Source organism: Artemia franciscana, chromosome 20 (genome assembly GCF_032884065.1).
Source record: "Artemia franciscana chromosome 20, ASM3288406v1, whole genome shotgun sequence".
NCBI classification, from domain to species: domain Eukaryota; kingdom Metazoa; phylum Arthropoda; class Branchiopoda; order Anostraca; family Artemiidae; genus Artemia; species Artemia franciscana.
The window spans coordinates 35,269,384-35,293,395 of NC_088882.1; the positions used below are offsets into that span (position 1 = coordinate 35,269,384).

At 34.0% G+C, this 24,012-nt stretch overlaps 1 protein-coding gene across 3 annotated transcripts in view; it reads left to right on the forward strand.

Moving 5' to 3' along the window:
- Positions 1 to 6,166: 6,166 nt before the first annotated feature.
- The window catches only part of LOC136040181 (uncharacterized), an 86,971-nt gene continuing 69,125 nt past the window's right edge, over positions 6,167 to 24,012 (forward strand). The window contains exons 1-3 of one of the 3 annotated variants that reach the window (XM_065724330.1): positions 6,167 to 6,199; positions 13,274 to 13,539; positions 17,289 to 17,756. In XM_065724330.1, coding sequence (XP_065580402.1) covers positions 6,175 to 6,199; positions 13,274 to 13,539; positions 17,289 to 17,756 — 759 coding nt within the window. In that variant the 5' untranslated portion in view covers positions 6,167 to 6,174. Of the gene's footprint in view, positions 6,330 to 13,273; positions 13,540 to 17,288; positions 17,757 to 20,041; positions 23,192 to 24,012 lie in introns of those variants that run through there. The other 2 variants (XM_065724331.1, XM_065724329.1) reach the window with 2 other exon arrangements.

The window sequence follows — 24,012 nt, forward strand, 5'->3', positions numbered from 1 at the left end:
CAGGCCTCGTAGCTTTTCGATCCAGCTTTGGATATTGACCTGTATCAAAAGAAGTTACGTGCATTCAGGTTGTTAAAAGGGAATATCAGAAATATCAGAAAATGCTAATTTTTGTACCGCTGTCGGTTCGGCCACTAAGCTGCTGAGATCGGTTGGAAAAAAGTTCCGTGTGTCAGGCCCTTAATAATTTCAAAGGCTAGAAATAATTTCAAAGAGCATAGAAAACTAATTCGAGAAGAATCTTGACACTTTGTCATGGGTTTAATTGAGAGTAAAGCTATTTACACCACTGAATATTCACAGGGGCATAATTGTCTATGGGTCAGCGGGGGATGACTGCACCTCAGACTCCATTTCACACCCTCCCCTGATCCCATTCCCCCCAGCCAAAATTTAGTTTCTTCAAAAACCTTGTAATACGTAATAAGTCTGCATAAATTCAAGCATCTGCAGAAACGAGTCAATTTTCTTTAGTATATTATTTCGATTATGGTACTATATGGCTCGTTTTTCAGTTTTAACTGTCATTTTTACTTGATTAGGGGAAATCGGCTCCAACCTTACCCGCCCCCAGGATGTTGGTGAGATTATTGCCACTGAATGTGTAGTGTCACCAAGCACAACTGGAAAAAAAAAATAGAAAAGGAACATTTTAATAATAACAAACAAATACAAAGTAGAAACATAGGGAAAATCTTTTCAAGACAGTGGAAATCAGTTCTGTGAATATTTCGGCCCTGAGTTCAAGGGCCGTCTTCAGCACAATACGAGAACAAGAGAGAAAATATGTATATATAAATAGACTTATATTAAATTGTGATAATTAAAACTAAATAATGTTTTTAAAAAAAACTTTTTTAAAAACAGCCCTGGTTTAACTTCGTTGAAGTAAGGATGCTAGGGCTGTTTTAAATTTTTTTTTTCATTGAAAGGTTTTTCCAGAAAAATCTAGCTTTTCCAGAAAGTTGTATTTTAGCTCATTTTTTTTAAGCTGGAAGAAATATTGGACTAAAAACCGAACATTCCTTTGGAATTTAAATTAAATAGTGTCCTCTTTGTGTAAATATTCTTTTCATAAAAGTTCTTTTAAACACAAAAGGTTTTTTAGTGTATTTGTCTGTCTTTTACAGTAAAACTTATATTTCATTTTCATCGTTTTGCTTCTTATGGAAACCATTAGTTTAAACGATAAATCGGAATCTTACGAAATGTATTAATGATAATGGTGCATATAGCGGTGGACTTCAAAATTATTTTCTGCAAAAATTCAGAGCTGTCATTCGTCTTAGAACTTGAGACTATGTAAGTCATCTTTAAGCTTCAAATATAGACTGCCACATGATGCCACTATGCTTGTGTCCCATCTATAAAAAATTTAGTCTGAATAACTAATAAGCAAATGGACAGCCATTTGGGCTTAAATATAAGCAAGAGCGTAACTTCTATGCTAATGATGTTTTGGATATAAGCGAAGTTATAGGATTTTTTTCTATAAGAAATGATTTTATAATTGTAGCTTTGTACAGAAGTGTGACTTCAGATTTTTAGATCTTTTTGATTTGAAGCTTTTGATTAAAAATCCCCAAAATAGTAATCAACTCTAGCAATCAAGGCTATAAAGTATATAATCATGACTATAAAGTAATTATAAGGAAACCAAAGGAAAGAGAGCGGGATAGGGAAAAACCATGGATAAAATGTTGGCTGCCTGCCAATAGAATTTGACCTTTAATAAGGAAAATGTAAGTTCTAATTTGTGACTGAGTGATCCCTTTTCACTTTTCCAAAAACATTTTTTTATGATCTATTTGGAGTACCAAGAAATTCCTACTTAAACTCCCTTGTCAATAACGATCCTTGTCAATGCCAATACCTTGTCTTTTACCAAGAATATATTCCTACTTAAACTTCTGTTTCAGAAATTTGTTCAGACTAGGAGAAAGCATATACAGTATCTTGATTTTTTTTCAAATTCTTTTTAAAATCTGGCTATATTTGTATGAGTAAAACTAATCGTGAAATGCTCAGAATACCTATGGACTTAGTTACATACTGAAAAGAATGGGTGATAATTGCAAGATGGGGGGGGGCATTAATATAATACTTTTTTTGATGTTTATTCGAAAAAATGATAATTTCCCCCGCCTAAATTTTAAGAAATATCTTTTTTGTATCTTCATTTAAATAATTTAAAAAAAATCCCCTCTTTACTTTGGTAATGGGTGCGACTACTGAAAATACTCAATATAATATTCTCATTGAAATTAAAATTTTGGATAAAACAAAAACTCCACTATACCAGAAAAGCTCATCTCTTGTTCTCACCTGGTATAGTGGAGCTCATCTGAAGAAAAACTTCATCTCTTTTCGCACTCTCTGACTTCTTTTGTGTTTTCAAAGCTATCAAACAAAACTAACTAATCCAATCTACATGTTACATATTTTTTTTTTCTGAAGCAAGGTATTCTCAGGAGGTTTTCATGCCAGAAACGGATGAAAATCGGCTATTCAAGGGATACTTCCTGCCTACTAAAAAAGATGTTGGGATTATAAATTCGGCAAAACATGTTCTAATGTTTTGCTGGAGAAAAAAGTAAAAAAATTTTCTAATGACAAACAGTACATTACTAGTCAATTGAAAAAGCTAATTAGATATAAAATCAATCTACTTAAAAATGATAAAACATCAGAAGCTAACTCACTTTGTAAACATATTAAAAAAGAAATACGTAAATCTGCTTCTTCATATTACCAATATAAAGTCAAGGGTTTATTTTCGACAAAGCCGAAACAATGGTATAATAGAAAAAAATATCTTCTCATTTGTACGCCCAATCCTCAAGTACGCCTTTCATGTTTGGCATCTCCATTGAATTGTCAGATAGAATAGAGGTAGTCCAAAAAAGATGCCTAAGAATTATCTTCAATGAGGGTAAGGTACCTTATATTTCCCTTCTTCGGAGAGCTAATCTAGTCACCCTTAGGGAAGGGAGAGCGAAAATTTCCTTGCGTTTCACTAACAATGCCCTTCATAACCCTTCTACAACTCCCCTTTTCCCTAGTCAATATTCACCCCTTCAACCCCACCTCTTACGTTCTGTTTCAACAAAAATACTCCTTCTTGCCCCAATTAGTTTCCAGTGAAAGACATAGAAGAACTTTCATCCATTATATAGTTGACATATTTAATGAGTGAATATCTTCAGCCTCTCCCCCCTCACTCCCTTAACTCAAATTTTTTATTTTAATATTCATTTTGCTTTGAGGTTTTTATTTTTTATTCCACATAACTAGCTTCTGTTTTTGTTTTAACTGTTTTATCCTCTTTTTATTTTACAAGTTCTCATTGTTTTGATGTTTTATTGATTTGGCATTGGTTTCTTATTATATGAGTTTAATTTGTTTTAAAATTTTTTTACGCATTTGTTATTGATCCTTTTTTATTTTTTTTATTTTTTTCGTTTGATTGACACTCAACTGGGAATTTGACCCATTTCGGGTTTGTGATAGCCGTTTTCCAGCAATTAATCTTATCTTATCTAACTTGGTGAATAGGCTCTTAGGTTAAAAACTATTGAATAAAGGGCAATTTTCCTATTTTTTCAGAAAGTTTATATCGTTCTCTAGGAAAAAGCTTTTGTTGCATCATTATTCTGGATTAGAGATGGGATAGATAAAATACATATTAATTCCATGATGCAAGCACTGTTTCCTTTTGACGCAAGTTACAGCTGCAGATTTACAGTTACAGTTACAGCTGTCGCAAAAATGCTTGTTTATGAAGGAACATATATTCTTACTATAATAAAATGTTCTACTGGCATAACAAATGATAAAAACCCAAATAAAGTTTCAGAGAAAAAAATATAATTAGCTCCTGTTGAGCGGGCTCAGGTCCTGTTGGCCCCAGAAACTTTTCAGATGCTTCCTTTGAATCTCAAAGAGTCGTTAAAGCTGCTGACATGGTATTTGGGACATCAAGGAGTTTTTTTTCAAAACTAATTGTATAGAATGATCCCTCGGTTTAAATTATGAAAATTTGAGGACCAAGATATATGGTTAATTGAAAGGTAATTATTTATCACTGTTACTAATAACAACTTTCTGCAGCTCCAAGCCTTGCAAGACGAACAGAGTTACACATGCTGCTAACGAATCCCGACGCATTCAAACTTGACTCTTTAAACCTTACATTCAAGTTAGACGTATTTTTAAAGTTGAGGAATAAACTTCGATTTTTCGGGCTTTGTATTTATACCTGATTCTTTGGAAGGTAGCAAGGAGGATTCAGAATATAAATAATAGTTTTTTCTTACTACCAGCTCTTCACACCAACAAGCCTCCCGGGGGAAACAAGCTGTACACACCCCTCCACTCTGATCGATTATAATTTCTCTCTTCACTCCCTCCAAAAAATGCCAATCTCTTCAAATATTTCTGTGTGACCTCTTTGCACTCCATTCAGGGATGAACTGCAAATTGTTTGACCCCAGATGGATGACTGAAAGCACAATAGTTGGCACTATTTGATCATTCATTTTCTGAATCTAGCCACCTTAGCCCTTTTTTTCATTATGGCCGTAAAACCTGAAATGGAACGACATTTTTCGCCCAACACTATGTTTGATACTTATTATTGTAACGATTGAGATAAATCAAATTAAAACTTCTGCCCATCAAGCCACATTTACTAGTATATTTTCTGGATAGGGTGTATTTCTTTGCTACTCTAACCCTAAAATACTAAAGAGGGGTACCGAGGAACATAGCTACTAATAGTGGGTAAATTATACCCCTTTACATTTAATCATCTATAATCTCGACTAATGTTTCTTCAAAATGATTGGGATGAAGATTAGACAAGAAAAGGGACAATTTTCTTCTGATTTACTGGTTTTTCTAGATCTTTGGGATATCTTGGTCCGTGCTCTAGGCAAAATAATGATCGGCATTGGCTATAAAATGGTTTTCGGCATGATTTATAGTGAAAAGGGGTTCAGCGGTGCTTACTGAGTAGATAGAACTTGCAGTTTGTTCTCTTGCCCTACCCTGAGGCTTGTTTTTGACGAGGATGTTTTCGATGGTTTCTCGGAGTCGAAGTGGCAATCCTGGTATTTCGTAACGGCGCAGCATATGTGGCTATCCAAGTGTCTCATAAAATTTGTCATAAGGATAGGTCACTGACAAGGCTATTGTCAGGGTGGTGTGCGTTATGCGCGTAAATGATAAAAGAATTGATAAAATATGCATTCATCCTGCGATAAAGCATACACATTGTCCACCGTCTTATCTTTAGATTTGCGTTCATGTTCATACACATTTTATCTAAGGGGTCGACTATCCTTTAGCTGGATAAGAGAGCTCAAGTGGAACCGGCCTTTTGGAAGAGTTTGATTGAGCATTTCCTTGATGACAAGTTGACAGCAAAAGGACTACTTTGACCTTCTTTGGACAGTAGGATCTATCCTATGGCATAAATCCCTTTGAGTTTTCACAAAGAATGTAGATTCTATTTCCCTTGTCAGAAAGTTCTATGTCCTCTGTTTCAACTAAATTGTTTTCGCCTTTGTTGCCGCTGGCTTGTGCATCTTCATTTCTTCTAAAACTTGGTTGATTCGTTTGTTGGACAGTGGAAACAGGTATATTTACTGAAAAAATACCTTGAAAAGACAACAGTAATAACACAAAAAATTTGTCAATCCTATGCTTTAATTACTAAAATGTGACCTTACCTCGGTACAGCCTTGTCAATTACACAGAAGAAACCAAAAACACACCCATATTTGCAATCAAGCTTCAAATGTCAAGACATGGAATTACTGGCTCTAAACCAAAACAGTTGCACAAACACTAAAAAAGGGTAATATTAACCCATCGACATTTTGCATCTCTGTCTCCGTTGATGTCTGATGCAAAACAGCCCACCGGCTAGCTCCTTTATGATCAAAGATAAAATACAAAATAGCAGCTTCTATATATAACCCTCAGAATAAGAAAAAATAAATTAAATATCATAGAAATACCCACCATTAAGTATTCTAGGGCTAATTTTACATTTAAACGTCTTGTATAATATTTCTTAGTGTTTATGTTTAACAATAAGTGTGTAGTCACCCTAAATAAACGTTCTTTCCTTGCATTGCCATCTACTGACAAATTAAATATGGCAGCGCAATGGCTCAACTCGGCGCGTATTTTTGTAAATAGACTGAATTAATTCAAAATTTAAGAATGTGTTGTTATTTTTATTAAATTAATCCAGTTGACCCTGACCTATAATAGCTTGACTGATCTATTTCAAATATTCAGACCTTGTTGATATTTTTAAGGTATGTGGAGTATTGTCACTATCAGTCTACAGTTGAGATTTTCATTTTTATATTTTCATTTTTGTTACAATTTTTTTGTGAGGTTCATTCATCTCAGAACAAGTTTATTTACACATACTGAAATATTTTAATAACCTTTTCAGACTCAATAATAAAAACTTACCTAAAATACAATAAATGCAGCCTAGTAAATGGCCTATGTTTTCTTGCAAATCCTTATCCTATTCACCTGTAAACTATGCTAGCCTAGGGTGGATTGTCATTTTTTCATGAAGTTACTTGCTTTCTTTAGTATTTGTCCTGGCTCAGTTAGGCTAGTAAGCCAAATAAATGGAATGAAAGAAAGATTTAACATGTCCCTCAGAAAGATAGCCTATGCCTACTGCTTAATGCTATAGACCTAAGCTAGCCTATAGGCTACCCTAATATACAAATTATCTACCTCCCAACCATAAAAGTGACACTTCTAAGCTATTTAATTGATAATCTTTTCTAATTAACTGAATATTAAGACAGCCCAGAAATTGACATAGGGTAGGCCTAGGCTACTTTCTGGGTAAAATTCTAGTTAATTGACTTCTTGCTATCTTAGAAAGGGTTTAGGTTAGGAAAATGAAACTTTCAGGGATGGGTATACAGGCTAAAGTATGTCCCAGGAAGGTATTTTAAAGTACCCACCACCACTCCTTTTCCCTCTAGAGGGCCCTGAAATTTTCCTACATGACAGGTCTATGCCTATTGAAATTTTGACAAAACAACATTTTACCTTAATTTTCAGTTACTAGTTGATTTTTCTCTGCCTTTAGTTCTGAAAATGCAATTCCTGTTATTTGAGTAGGCTAGAATTTTGAGCCATATCAATGTTGTTTTTTTTTTCAAAATTTAGGAAATGTATTTGCATATTTTAAAACCTTATAAAATGGAACTGAGCAAAGTTATGAAGCTGAAAACAATTTTGTTGTACTTCAATTAAGCAGAAGATCTGTTTTGCAAAGTTTCACTTTCATAAGACACATATTTTTAAAGGTCATCAAAGGTCAGGGCCCTCTAGTGGGAGAAGGAGTGGAGGTAGTTGCTTCAAAATACCTTCCCAGGTCATCCTTTAGTCTATAGATTCATCCCTGCAAGTTTCATTTTCCCAACCTAAGCCCTTTCTGAGATAGCAAGAAGTCAATTAACTAGAATTTTACCCAGAATCTTAATTTCATTCTTAGTCCAATTATAATGTTCATTTACATTGCAAACAAACTTTTTGCCCCCCCCCCTCAAATTTGGTCAAAAGTCAGTCAAATTACTGACTGACTTGTATATAAATACATTAAATATTTGCATATGTCATGTTAAATATTTCCATATGTCAGTCTTTTTGGTAAAATTCTTGTTGATTAACTTCTTTCTATCTCAGAAATGAGTTAAGTTAGGAAAATGAAACTTTTAGGGATGGGTCTACATGCTAAAGTATGTTCCAGGAATTTATTTTGGGTAACATTCTAGTTGATTGACCTTTGGCTATCTCAGAAAGGGGTTAGGTTAGAAAAATGACACTTTCAGGGATGAGTCTAAGGCTAAAGTATGTCCTGGGAAGGTATTTTGAAGTACCCACCTCCACTCCTCCCTCTAGAGGGCCCTGAAATTTGCCTACATGACAGGTCTATTCTTATTGAAATTTTGACAAAACAACATTTTACCTTAATTTTCAGTTACCAGTTGCCTTTTCTCTGCCTTTAGTTCTGAAAATACAATTCATGTTATTTGAGTTGGATTCTGAGCCATATCAATGCCTTTTTTTTCAAAATTTAGGAAATGTATTTGCATATCTTTAAAACCTCATAGGCTAAAATGGAATTGAGCAAACTTATGAAGCTGAAAACAATTTTGTTGTACTTCAATTAAGCAGAAGATCTATTTTGCAAAGTTTCACTTTTATAACACACATATTTTTAAAGGTCAGGGCTCTCTAGAGGGAGAAGGAGAGGAGGTAGTTGCTTCAAAATACCTTCCCAGGACATACTTTAGCCTGTAGACCCATCCCTGAAAGTTTCATTTTCCTAACCTAAACCCTTTCTGAGATAGCAAAAAGTCAATTAACTAGAATTTTACTGTATTTTGAAGTACTTATCTCCACTCCTTCTCCCTCTAGAGGGCCCTGACCTTTGATGACCTTCTAAAATATGTGTGTTATGAAAGTGAAACCTTGCAAAATAGATCTTCTGCTTAAATGAAGTGCAACAAAATTGTTTTCAGCTTTACAACTGTGCTCAATCCAAATTTATAAGGTTTTAAAGATATGCAAATACATTTCCTAAATTTTGAAAAAAAAATATTAATATGTGCATAGAATTCTTCTCAAAAAACAGGAATTGCATTTTCAGAACTAAAAGCAGAGAAAAAGCAATTGGTACCATAACTGAAAATTAAGGCAAATGTTGTTTTGTCAAAAAGACCTGTCATGTAGGCAAATTCAGGAGTGGAGGTGGGTACTTTAAAATACCTTCCCAGGACATACTTTAGCCTGTAGACACATCCCTGAAAGTTTCATTTTCCTAACCCAATGCCTTTCTGAGATAGCAAGAAGTCACTCAACTAGAATTTTACTGTCTTGTCTTCAAATTCATTAAGTGGTTTATCAAGACTAGGCTATAGAAAGTTCAGTCCATTCATACAATTCTGCCTATAACTTTGACCATTAAGAAGGAGTTGTAAATTTCATTTGTGATGAAAATAGTGTAATATCTAGATTTTGGATGAAATTCTGATTCTAAAGATATGTCTTTTTCTCAGCTCCCTCAATTCAGTAATTTACAAAAAATTATGCTGGACAGGAATATGATACCTTACAGAATCTCTACTCAGGGGTGGATCCAAGATTTTGTTTTAGGGGGGGGGGGTGCCTAATAGGTTGCTTTTATAAACTTGTGAACCAAGAAATACCCAGAATTTAGAGGGAACCTTGACAATAATGAGTTGTAGATAGGTAGTGGAAATGGTTGTAAATTTAATCTAAAATCTGATGAGGTTTAAAGTTCTAATAAACCTATTGAAATTAAAATGGTAGGCTGTAAGAATATTGATAGAAAAAATAGTAAGTTATAAAAACCATCCAACAGTAAAAAAAAACAAAAACGAAAAGCTGTTCACCATCTATAAGAAAATATGATATTTAAGATTTTCTGCATGATTTTTTGCCTTTGCGCTTCCGACTGCAATAGCAAGTGAGTTAAGCTTTTTATTGTCACAAAAATGTTCTTGAACCATCTTTTGGGGTCATTTATTCATTGTGACTATTTGTATAGGAATCATTTAGCATGTTGCCTAACTTTGTGTTATTGCTTAGTAACTATGATAGTTATAAAGAGTGGGATATGAGGATAAAGACACAACTTTAAACATTAAATAAATAGATAAATAGAATGAAGAGATAGAAATGCATAGAACCCGTTTAAAACAAGGGTTTTAAGTATAGGCAGTAAAGCATCAACTAATCACTGTTTCTTTTTAAAAATAATGTTTTAATAAACAGTGTTAAATTTGACAAAATCTAAAAAATTTACTAATCGAAATTTTACTTTTCATTACAACATAGTGTATCTGTCCACTTTTTAAAGTGTATATATTTTGCTAATTTATAGAACTCACAATTTTATAAAAAAAAAAATATATTTCTTTATTTCCACTCTGGCCATATCTATTTATTGCATGGTTGATGTCTACCTCAATATTTTGGTAAACATTTATAATGGCTAGTCCTGTCAGTTGAGAGCTCTTTGTTAGTATTTCCTCTTTTATTCATCCTAATAAAGCTTTAAAGGCCTTGATTTTAATGTTTTAGGATGAACAGAGGAGGTGATATGTCATATAATGCAAAGCTTTGATTAGAAGAAAATAGGCAGTAAAGTGGCCACCATTTCCTCACCAATATGTAAATTAATAATTTTCACCCTTCTCATACATTTACTTTCTATTATACATATCCCTAAAAAACAACAATATTGTAAAAACCACCCCACTTTGCAAAAAAAAGCAAATCCATAAAACCAAAACAGACAGCTAAAAAAAGTAATAAGATCAATTTCTATGCCTCAGTGCCATAGCAAGACTCATTAACAAATTTGTGACTGTAAAAAGAAGTAAATATTTTGCTTTTCAGCCCTGTAGTGAAAGCACAATCCTGAAATATTATTTTAACAGCCTAAAGAAGTCAAGATTTTAAATCCCCCTTTTTATTACAAATGAAGATTTTTGGCTCCCAGTTGGCTTGTGTGGTAATACAGACAGATTTTCTTGATAAACCTAAATTCAATTAAAGTATATTTCATTGGTAAAACCTAGCAGAGAACACACAATGTAACTGAAACCTTATTTCTAACTTGTTTGCAAAAAGAAACAGTCTTAATAATTAAGAACTTATTAAAAACCAATTAAAATTATAACTTTCATCCCAAACGAGAGCAGGCAGGCCTAACCACAAGTCCACCATTATATCAGGGGGGCATGCCCCTGTGCCCCCTGGATCCCTAGAACTATAGCTGGTATGCCCTATACATGGTTAAAAAGTAGACACAACACAAACTTAGGATTTTCAAAAATTTGCAATTTCTAGGCTAGTACTTATAAATCAAGTTGCTGTCTGATAATAAATTAGGCTACCCTAAAGTATAGAAGCCTATGTTGATTAATATTCATTTGCATAGCCTCTTCTGGGCTAAATACCTATTAACCTTTTTTGAACCTATTTAGTAAGGTTATATCAATCTAATTATCAGAGTAGCTACCAGTTCAGTTGCTTCTAAGCCCAACACCATCCTTAAACACCCAGAAATTCTGGGTTCCAAAGTACAATCTAAAATTAGTTTTCTGGGTGCCTTCTGCCCAATATTAAAATATGTGTATCCTGTTTAGTGTCTTGCTCAGATAAAAGAAGAAAGATACATTTGAGAGGGCTCAAAACAAATCTTTGTAAATAGAGCTTCCCTGTAGTCTAACTGCTTTTATCTAAAAACCTCTGAACTTAACGCCTTTTTGTCCATTATGAGAATGTGTGCCTGAAATTTAGCTTCTCTTTTCTGAAATTTGGCTCAAGTAGCTTTCAACAAAAGGACACCCAAATAGTTCTTAGAAACTACACTTATGACTAAAGTTGGCAGTGTCTTTTTACTTTCTGGTTTTAAGCCAACATTGATTTGTGTAGACTTGTGAAGAAGTACTAGTCCCTGACCTGTATTGGCAGGACTCTGCTTTTCTTGAGCTGTAACAATTTCAATGACTTAAACAGTATGAAAATTGTGATTTCAAACATTCGAACATAAAAAAAACAATCATATTGAGCAGGAATCTGCTTTCCCTGAGGCTGTAACAATTTCAATGACTTAAACAGTATGAAAATTGTAATTTAACATTCGAACATAAAAAAAAACAGTCATATTGTGGTTTTGACTGATAAATTCAGGAGTTTTGAACTGTACTTGTCTAGAGTTCCAAAAAGCTCTTCTCTTAGGGTTAGAAAACATTGAATTTGGTGATGAGATGTTTATTTATTCAGTTAGAAAGGATCGGGTGCATAAGCAGGGAGTAGGGCTATTGATGAATACAGAAGCTGCAAAATCTTGCTTAGGTTGGGAACATGTTAATAATACTCTTTTTGGCCTCTTTGTTATACCATGTGGTATATAGAGAATGTATGAAGTGAGTAAATATAAAAGCTTTCTTCTAATAATAATTATGACTATCGTTTGTGACAAAAAAATCTGTTCGGCTATTATTATTGTTTCATATTGATTTTCTTCCCAAAAACCAGTAAAAATGAAGTTTTTAGATGATTGCAGGAATGCAGTCATTTATCCAAAGCTACATTGTACCCACATGAGCAATTTGTATGGAAATCATACTTCTGTTGTTTTTTGTTTTTTTTTTGGCATACTTTTGAAAGAAATTTTTTCAACTGTTATTACTGTTTAATATTGATTTTCTTCCCAAAAACCAGTAAATATGAAGTTTTTAGATGAATGCAGGAATGCAGTCATTTATCCAAAGCTACATTGTACCCATATGAGTAATTTGTATGGAAATCATACTTCTGTTGTTTGTTTTCATTGTGGCATACTTTTGAAATAAACATGAGGTTCATTTTCTACAAACCATTTGCCATGAAAGTTAGAACTTTTAATTGCATACAAATTTTCAGTTTTCTCTGGTAGGTTTTTATGAAAATTTCCTGCTTCTTTACATGTCATTATATTTCCTTTCAGTGTCTTTTTTTCTTAAAAGAGATGCCATTTAGAAATGCCATAGCATTTAAGGGAAGAAATCAGCTAAATTTCTGAAACTAAAAAAAAAAATGCAAGAAAGAGGAAATTGAAAATATTCAAAACACAGATGCTTAGCATACTATAGGTAAACAGAAATTCTAATAAGATAGTGCTGGGTAAAAGGGATTATACTGGTAAAATCTATACTACTTTATGGGTATATATCTGAAACTTCATATTTAAATAAAACTTTCACTGCACAGGGGGGAGTCAGAAAATGAAAAAATAAATAAAAAATAATTATAATGAAAAGAAATGATGATGATCCAGAAACACAATAAAATAAAAGGAGGAAGAAACACTTGTAGAGTAGTTCGAATTGTAAGTGAATGGCTCTAGTAATACAACGAGCTAAGTGCTCGCATATGGCAACCGGACATCGCCTCTGTTGTGAGGCAACAAAGATGGCGATACTTTGGATATATCCTCTGTACACCAGATCATAAACTTCCTAAAATGTTCCTCCACTAGCAACCTACCAAGCTATTCATCAGCTCCAATATTTTTCTCTCTAGAGTGGTTGGTCCTTCTGATCTGTTTTTTGATAACACCCAGTGTCACCAGAGGGGTGGGTCACCCCCACGCCTCTTAATTGCAAATATGATCCTGTACATTGACATTATAATCTGTTTTCTTTAGTTTACATGAACATGGATGAAAAAGCACCCGCTGCAGTACCTGCAACTACTTCAGCAGTTGATAAAGAGCCTCCACCAAGAGAAAAACCGACTTTAGAACCTGTAAATGGGATAGTTCAGCCTCCTGTAATTCCCCCACCCCATAGACCTGGAAGACAAACAAATCAGCTTCAGTATATTCACAAGTCAGTATTGAAGGTTGTTGTGAAGCATCGTTTTGCTTGGCCTTTCATGTCTCCAGTGGATGCAAAGAAATTAAATATACCAGTAAGTTTTCAAATTCAGTTGCTAGAAATCACTCACTGATTCTAACATCAATATCTTGATTGATGATTTGTTGATCAGTAGCTTGATGATTTTACATCACTGATTGTAATGTCAGTTACAGAGTGTTTTGAGCTGTTGTTTTGCTTGCTTTTCCATCACTCCTGTGGATGAAAAGACAATAATCATAAGCTACCTTTAATTGTTTTCAGTTCAGTTAATCATAGACAAAATCAGCCTAACATGGATTTGATTTTTACTGTATGACTTGTTTCTTATTTAGCTGAAAATTATTCCCTATAATTATTCCAGTTATAATATGATTGTCAAAAGAAGGAGAAAAAATACATTGAAAATCATCTATCCATTTCTAGAAGTTTTGTCCAATTGGACCAGCAGCTTTCTATGTCTTTCTATGACAGAAATAGCTATAGATCTAGAATTTTTTATGTGCTCCACTGTTATTAAAATTGCCATTCTATCACATAAGAAGCTGTAGATGTAGAATTATGGACTAAAAGTTTATGGAACTAAAAATATTTATAAGAGTTTATAAAATTTATTGTTTATAAAATTAATAGTTTATAAAATTAGTTAGTTAGTTTATAAAATTATTTATTAGTTAGTTTATAAAATTTAATGTTTATAAGAGTTTATAAAATCTTTTATAAAAAGTTTATAAGAACTAATTATGGAACTAAAAGTTTGTCAATACAGATATTTTTCTGTAAGTATTTTATATTTATTTTATATTTAAATATATTTTATTTAAGTATATTTTATGTACTAAAGAGTTAATCTAACCTAATATCCCATAAAACTTCAATGTATCAATTCAAAATCTTAACCATTCACACTCAATTGAAAGACAGATAGCCAAAAACTGTGTTTAGTTTTTTCTATTGCATATTAAAAGTCATATAGTTCTTTTTTCTGATGAAAATATGCAGTTAATAAATATTTGGTCTAACCAGAATTATTATTAGCATCTATGTTTTATGTTTTTGTGGCATATATGTTTCATATACATTTTTTGACAAAAGAAACAAAAAATGAAAAACGATACAGCAATTGTTTACATCTCATACTGATTGTCTTCACAACAAACAGTAATAATTTTCAGGTTGCTGCAAAAATGCTGCCATTTTTGAAAGTTTCCTTGCACCCACAGGAGTACTTTTATTTAAATCTTGCTTTAGGCTTTAACTGTTACTGTGGCATACTTTTGGAAGGAACAAGAAGCCGGTTTCCCCCAAGCCAACTGCCATGAAAGCTCAACACCAAAAACAAGAAGAACAATAGGAAATTCTTTTCACAAGACAGTAGAAATTCTAATTTGAGTGAACATTTCGATCCTACGTCCAAGGGCTGTCCTCAGCAAAACATAAATATAAAAAAAGAGACTTGCAGTAACATACAACCATTAAAACAAAAATTAAAATTTTAAAAACAGTTCCAGCATCCTTACTTCAGCAAAGTCCAACCAGGGCCCTGGTAGCTCTTTCATTGTAGCCCTAGAAAGTGGGGTAAAATCCAGATTGTTTGCACAGCTTATTGTTCAGTGTATGATAAGTCAAACAAGTACCTGAAACTATCCTTTGGCAGTTGTGCCCTGGTTCAAACCATCCAACTTCCACTGTTTAGGGCCTTGTTTTTCCTGTCCGTTTTCCTAGATCTGGCTCTGAGGCTGTGCTTAATTTTGATTTTTTTTTTTTCAGAAGCTGATTTCTTTAAATATTTTTTTCTGTGAAAAATAACATCAATTTTGTTTTGAATTATTTTGTTGGATATTGAAGCATTCGTATTCATACTTGGATCTAAAATGATTGAATACATATTTTGGTATGAAGAGAAAACATGAAAGTGGAAAATGGACTGCTCCCTCCAAAAGGCTTAATTTTTACTTTGAAATAGAGTTGGATGAAGGCCTGTTCAATCTTTCTTCTATTGAAGTTTCGAAATTCCCTTGAATTGTTCCTTTTGATATCTTCTTACTTTAATCAAGGCCCTTGAGCCCGCTGAAATAAAATGAATATCTAGAGCTTTAGGGCTGCAGAATAGCAAATAATTTCTGCTTGCACCCTAGACACTACATTATCATTCAGCTAAGTCAAAAAAAGCTTGAGGGCTGCAGAATAGCAACTAATTTCTGCTTGCACCCTAGACACTACATTATCATTCAGCTAAGTCAAAAAAAGCTTGAGGGCTGCAGAATAGCAAATAATTTCTGCTTGCACCCTAGACACTACATTATCATTCAGCTAAGTCAAAAAAAGCTTGAGGGCTGCAGAATAGCAAATAATTTCTGCTTGCACCCTAGACACTACATTATCATTCAGCTAAGTCAAAAAAAGCTTGAGGGCTGCAGAATAGCAAATAATTTCTGCTTGCACCCTAGACACTACATTATCATTCAGCTAAGTCAAAAAAAGCTTGAGGGCTGCAGAATAGCAAATAATAACTACTAGCTATCTAGATACTACTTCATTGTGCAGCTAAATGAAAAAAAGTTAAAAGATTAACATTCAAAACCTTCCAATCAGCTTTGCTACTGATTGCTGCTAGCAATATAGAATTTATTAAAACATATTTGATTATGTTAGTGAATCATTTTTATACTGTATATATTTAATACTAGTACTTTGTTTTTACTATTATTTAGGATATGTTATTGATTCTAAATTATTTATCTACAATTTTCTGTTATTTACTGTTGTATTTCTATTTATTATTGTCATTTTCTGTGACCACATTATACTTTTATTCAATATTACTAATATTAGTGATATTCTCTTATGTTCTATAGGACAATCACGAGACTATCAAACAGCTAATGGATATTAGAACAATAAAAAAGGCGATTGGAAAATGATTATAAATAAGATAGAATTAAAAAATTTTGAAATACAATTAAGTCAATTTTATTTTAAATATTGCATTTAGCCTTCTGCCATGTCAATATTTTCATCTTCTTTCATTCATCTTTTTGTGTTATTTATTTGATTCTTCTTATTTACTGAATTTAAATAATGTCCAAAAGAAAATTTTGGTGTTCAAGCGCACTGCTAAACGCAGGGAAAGGGCTTTTGCACTCCAAATTGTTTGCCCCTCCCTTCCCCTGGATTAGGAAAGTATACTGTTTTTAGTATTTTCTTTGAAAAACATTTTTTTTAGTATTTTACATTGCAAAATTGAAAGTAACAACAAAATCGTCTGTGCTTTGATTTTCAAAACACAGATAATCATAGATTTTCAAAACACAGATTTCAAACACAAGATAGATTTACAATTTTGTATTATACAATCAAGTAAATTTTATTTTAAATATTGCATTTAGCCTTCTACCATATCAATATTTTCATCTTCTTTTATTCATCTTTTTGTGTTATTTATTTGTTTCTTCTCATATACTGAATTTAAATAACGTCCATATGAAACTTTTGGTGCTCAAGCGCCCTGCTAAACGCAGGGAAAGGGCTCTTGTACTCCAAATTGTTTGCCCCTCTCTTCCCCTGGATTAGGAAAGTATACTGTTTTTAGTATTTTCTTTGAAAAACATTTTTTTTTGTATTTTACATTGCAAAATTGAAAGTAACAACAAAATTGTCTGTGCTTAGATTTTCAAAACATATTTTGCCCTATTCAAAAAAGGACAGTAAAGAAGAATTTCAGATTCTATCTATGCATAGATTTATCTATTTTTTGTTGCACTTCCATCTTAAATGTTACTATATTCTCTATTTTTTCCCCAGGACTATCACAAGACTATCAAGCAACCAATGGATTTAGGAACAATAAAAAAGCGATTGGAAAATAAGTATTATTGGTGTGCCAGAGAGTCTATTCAAGATTTTAATACTATGTTTACTAACTGTTATGTTTACAACAAACCTGGTGAGGATATAGTTTTAATGGCTCAGACCCTTGAGAAATTGTTCCTTACAAAATTGACAGAAATGCCAAAAGATGAAGTCGTGGTTGAAATGCCTACTCCAAAACCTAAAGTGAAAATACAACCTCCAGCTCCAAGAACTCCAGTACCCAGAACCCCTAAATTAATGACTTCTACACCAACTACTCCACAGTCTAGCTTACTGCAGTCAAATTTGCCTGCTGGAACTAAAATTACTCCAAGTAAGCCACAAAGTGTTCTGAGTAGTAATGTTGCCAATGTGCCACCATTTCTTCAAACTAACAACCAGGATCCAGTACCGACTGTGGTAGGTGATTTTCTCTATAAATTCCATTTTTTTTCTAAGAGATTATTATTTTTTTTGGAAATGTTTAGTAGATTTATATTTTTGGTTTTATATGTAGATTCTATTTTGTATGCATATTCAATTTTTTGCTTCTGTTTTAGGAGATTTTCATTTTTTTTCACTTCAATTACTTGGAGTTCATTTTCATGATCCAAAAAATAGGTTATGCAATTAAAATTGGGTATAATAAATATGGTAAATAAGTAGATAATGGAAGATCAAAGACAAAAAGTTGCCTCTCTTCGTGGATTAATAAAAAAAAAAACTTTTTTCAACCAGTTTTTGAAGCATTATTAAAACCTAATATTAAATTACAACTAAAACAAGAATAATTAATGTGAATCATCAAGTCAAGCTCCCTTAAATTGGAAAGTATATGAACACAGGGAAGGGGCTCCTTCAGGGTCGCGCCTGTACAACCCTTCAAAAATTTCTACAAATTTCCTATAATTTTTGTAATTTCTACAAGTTTTTTATGTGCTTTTATGATTTTTTTTTTAATTTCTGCCTCCTCCCTCAAAAAAATTATGTGTCTTCATGAACACAATAAAAAGACCACAGTGCCACCATTAATGACACAGTATTCACTGCAAAAATACCATTTTGCATCAATGAATCTTCATGATCACCATAGTGATTACCATGAACTTGTAATGGAAATGAATTACCAGGTTGATTCTGATACAATAAGAATCATGTATGTAAACTAGAGCATACCCAGAGAGCATGGAAATCTCACAAGAGGGAAAATTGGCCTTAGTGTTGACAAAAACACTTCAACGCCATCTAGAATATGGTGACACTAAACTACTCCGAAAAACGTGTGTTTATAATCTCACGCCATTAGTTTAAAAATATGTTTTTAAGTGTAATAACAATCATTATTAATTTGTGTTGTTGATAAAAATTAGTCTAGTAATAAGTGTCATTTTACAAAGCTTAAGAAATGCCAATTGTCATCAAACGCTAGATGGCGTTGATGGTTTTTTCTGCCAGTAGCGCTAATTTCCACTCATAGGAGTTACCCATTCTCTTTGGGGCATACCCTTATATGGTTACCTCAGCAAAGATGCCAAATGGAAGAAATGGCTAAGTAAAGAGGTAGAAATGACATATAAATAAAGAGATGAAAGTTGTTACATTGTAAAAAAGGCGTCGATAATATATTTTGTTTCTCTGCTTTTGCGTTTCTCTGCAATTTTCCTTTTTTAGTGATTAAAATATAACAAGATCGTGGTTATGGTTGTCTGATTTATGAATAATTGTTGCTTTGGAAGCCCAAAATAACAAAAAGAAAAGATGTATTTATTGAAATAATGTGTCAATAGAAACAAATACCTTCAAAGGTGTACAGATATTCTACTACGAAGAGGAAACGGCAAGATTTCATATTATTACCGAATCGAAATTCTTGGGTTAAAAACCATTTATTTATTATCGTGATTACTGTTCTTAATATATATTTAATTAATATATTAATTTACTGTTCTTAATATATATTAATTAATAATTAATATATAATACCCCTTTGAATGTTATATCCAAAGGCTTAGTTATTGGGCCCTTCAAATATGATAAGCATATCAAATATGATTGGGCTTTTTAAATATGATCGACGACTTTGGGGGAAAATGGGGGCAGGGAGGGCTGGTTGTCCTCCAATCTTTTTGGCCACTTAAAAAGGGCACTAGAACTTTTAAATTCTGTTTGAATGAGTCCAATACCCTTTTGAAGCAAAGTTTTGAACACTGGCTGGAGTTGGGCACGTTGGCCATTGGGGCAGGTTGAACACTTGGGAATTGGTCTGCCATCTATTGCCAAAAAATTTTGTAACTGCTACTGAATGTGAGAAATTGCATCATAAACATGCCATGAAAATATGGTGGCTATAGCGTCTTTGTGAAAAAAGTGGCGGACAAATTTTGTTTTTTCGGTAAGTTTTTATGAAAAATCAAGGTAGACGTAGTGTCATTTTGAGAGAAAACGAGAAGAGTTATAACAATAAGATTTTTATCACAGGAAAGCCAGCTGATTGGCTCCATTTTAGGCTTGGATCTGAATTCTTAACTTTAACAGTTTTTAAAGTAGCCATGTTTTTGTTTAGCTTTCCTCTGTGGGGCAGGTTGGTCACTTTTTTATGGGGCAGGTTGGTCACTTTGAAGACGCACTGTCCAACCTGCCCCACAGTGTGAAAGAAAATGTTATTTATATTTTCTTTGAATATTCTTCATTTTTTTTTATTGTAGGTGAGATTTAATAAAAATGAGGACCTACAAGAGAAAAACAGAAAATGGGACCATTCCTCCTGAGGTTATAAGACAAGGTGTGCAAAAAATACTGGAAGGAGGAAAGTTTGCTACTGTAGCCCGTGAGATGCATATCCCCCGATCGACTCTTAAGCGCTACACTCAGAAGTTCTTAATAGAAGGTGGCACAAGCACAAATGATGTCAGTGAAGTACCACTGGAAAATTTTATCCCACGGTACAAAACGCGCAAAATATTTACGGCTGAAGAGGAGAAAAGCCTTGAAAATTATCTTATTAGAGCATCACAACTTCATCATGGACTTTCGACAAGTGAGGTCAGAAAATTAGCGTTTGATTTTGCTGAGAAACTGGTTAAGGATATTTATCACTGGGAAGAAGCAAAAACAGCTGGAAAGGACTGGCTCTGGGCCTTTTTACACCGCAACCCAACACTTTCTCTACGATCTCCAGAAGCGACAAGTATTGCAAGAGCTACTGCCTTTAACAGATCTGTAGTCAATGCTTTTTTTGACACATACGAGTCATTGCTGCGCAAATACAGTTTTTCGGCTTGTGATGTATGGAATTTAGACGAAACTGGCCCCACTACTGTTCAAAATCCAAGAAAAATAGTGGCCGAGAAAGGAAAGAATCAAGTTGGAAGAATTACATCAGGAGAAAGAGGGGTGCTAGTTACAATGTGCACAGCTTTGTCTGCTCAAGGAATTGCCATCCCACCATTCATGATTTTTCCGAGGGTAAAGTATCTTCCTCACATGATGAAGGGATCTCTGCCTGGGAGTGTGGGCGTTGCTCATCCCTCGGGATGGATGACTGGAGAGAACTTTGTTGTTTTTCTTGAACATTTCATCCGCCACAGCAAGCCTAGCGTTGAAAGGCCAGTGCTACTTCTGATGGACAACCACACTAGCCATGTTACCATTGAGTCGCTTGAACTGATGAAGAAGTCCCGCATCATTGTATTAACCTTCCCGCCACACACAAGCCATAAACTGCAGCCGCTAGATCGAAGTTGTTACGGACCATTCAAGGCATACTATAATGCTGCCTGCGACACATGGATGACAAAGAATCTAGGAAAATCCATTTCTATTTACGACGTAGCGGAGCTAGTTGGAACTGCCTTTCCTCGTGCATTGACTCCAACGAATATCACATCTGGATTCAGGGTTGCCGGAATTTGGCCTTGTGATCGTTTTGTGTTCGCGGATGAGGAATTTCTTGCCGCAGAGGTTACTGACAGACTTGATCCCTCTGGTATTGCGCAACGAGCAGGATCAGAGATGTTTGTTGGACAAGATAGTGGAAGTCAATCACAGTCAGAACCAAGTTCAGCTGATCTTCAAGCCCTTGTGGGATCAACGTCTGCTGCACTTAGACCAGAAGTAGTAAGACCTTACCCAAAAGCACCACCAGAAAAGGGTGATACGATTAAACGGAAGAAGGGAAGGTCTCAGGTTCTTACTGACACACCAGTAAAAAACGCTTTAGTCGAAGAACTCTCAGCTAAGAAGAAACGCAAAGGAGAAACTGAGGAGAAAAAAACTAGTAAATCCAGTAAGAACACCGCAAAAGAAATGCCACGTAAGGCACTTTTCGTCGAAGCAGACAATTTCAGCTCAGATAGTGAAAATGAGATGGTCTTTGACGACGATTCCGACCTTGATGTTGATATGGATGACTGTACAACTGAAAAAGATGAAGTCAGTGTTGGTGACTTTATCCTGGTGGAGTTTTTAGGCCAGAGAGTGAAAAAGTATTTTGCCGGTGAAGTCAAGGAAGACACCAGTGAAGGATATGTAGTCAACTTCCTTCGGAGGAAATCTCCCTCCTGGAAATTTGTTTTTCCTGAAGTAGCTGACGAATCACTAGTTCACTCATTCACTAGCTATTGAAGAGTGAACTCCTATAATCGGATTACTTTTTTCAAGTTAAAAGGATTAAATTTGATATTGTTTTGGACTTTTTATTGCGTAATTTGATGCAATAATAGACTTCTACGTGCGGATTATAGCAATTATTATGGCGGTCACTCAAGCAAAGTTTGATGAAGGAATGAAACGGCTTCAGGCGTCACTGGATAAAATATTAGCGGAACAGAAAAGTTTTTCGGTCTCGATAGTTGCTCTTCAAGACGAAGTCAGGAAAATATCAGCAGAAAATGCTAATCTACAAGATGAAGCAAAAAAGCTTCGAAATGATCTAGAGCAAGAAAAATTGCGGAACAACGATTTGGAGAGTAGGCTTTTGGAAATCGAAGTGAGAGAAAGGAGATTAAATTTGATTGTTCATGGTCTGTCTCCTGAAAAGCATAATCAATCAGTGACTAGCAACGTAATGTCTCTTCTTTCTGACAAATTGCAAGTTACCGAGGACATTTCTCTTACAAAGTGTTATCGCCTTAAGAGAAATAGCAGTTCAACCATTACTAGTAGGAAAACTGGTGTTCGACCGGCCCCTGTTTTTATATCGCTAGACACGGATCGTAGCATTCAGTCGATTCTCAGTGAGGTAAATAAGTTGAAGGGTAGTGGAATTCGCATTTGCAGTGATCTCCCACCAAAGCTAAATTTTTCTACGGAATGAGCTATTGTCTAAGGGAAAGGAGATGCGTGATTCAGGTTCGGTTCATCTTACGCGTATTAAACAAAAAGGGAGCAAATTATCGCTAGAATGTAAAAAGTCTCCGTCTTCACAGTGGATTAAGATTGACTAGTTACGGTGATTAATAATGACATTTCATTTGGTGAGATTATTTTTATTATTTTACAATATGTAATGTTTCTCTGTTCATACGATAGCATTTTTTTTTTCCTCTGTAGGGAAAAAATATTCTATTTTTTGTCCCTCTGTAGCTTATTATGTGTTTATCTTATGTCTTTTTTTGTGTGTGTTTCTATTTATATGAAGTAATTGAGTGCAATAATTTTTCAGTGTCCGCATTTCATCTTACAATGAATATGTTCCATTTCTCTCTCCTGTTTCTATTTATTTTCAAGCAGTTTCTTTTTCTTTCATTATTTTCGAGTTCTCACTGGTTCAGTTGTTTTTGCTACTTTAAGACTCAGACGGTATGCATTTTGCGAAAGTTTCTGATAGTTCGGATCATAATTCTGATTTTGTACATTGGATGATAATTGTATTGGGGATAGACTGAGATACCTTGAGTCTAACCCTTTTGATTTTTCCATATTCCAGAGCCATGATAAATTTTCAGGAAATAAGATAAATGACGGTGGGCTAATTAACTTTCCAAATTGTAAATATAAATTACCTTCCGAAGTTTCTGATCTTCCCAGTACCGGTGTTGTGAGAACAGGATTTTTAAATTGTAGGGGTTTTTTTAGTTCACAGGATGATCTTGTCGATGTAGTTCATAAACTATCTTGTCATGTCGTTGGATTCTGTGAGACTTTTCTTACAGACCTGACTCCTCAGGTTGTTTTTCCTGGATATCAATTTATTTTTAAAAACCGATTGACTAGGCGCCAGGGTGGTTTAGCAGTACTAGTTAAAGAAGGTATCTCTTTTCGACGTATTGCAAATCTGAAAGGTTCTCATGAGGAAATGCTTTTTGAAGTAATGGTGACTGAAATTAGTCTTGGAAAAAAAGATGTTTTTTTTTTTTGCGTAGTATACCGACCGCCTTCTTCTCCAGTCAAATCTTTCCTCTCTAAACTCTATGATTTTTTGCATCAACTCCATTTTCAAAATAAAGATGTAATCCTTTCCGGAGATTTCAATATTGACCTTCTAGAAGCTTCAAATGAATCCTCTGTTGAGTTATTGTCTTCTTGCTTTTCTGCGTGTCTGCTTCCTACTTGCCTGATACCTACAAGAGTTTCATCTAGTTCTGCTTCTCTCATTGATAATATTTTTACATCTTTACCTATTCAAGCAAATTTTGCTGTTTTAAGTGATATATCGGATCATTTCCTGCTGGTTTCA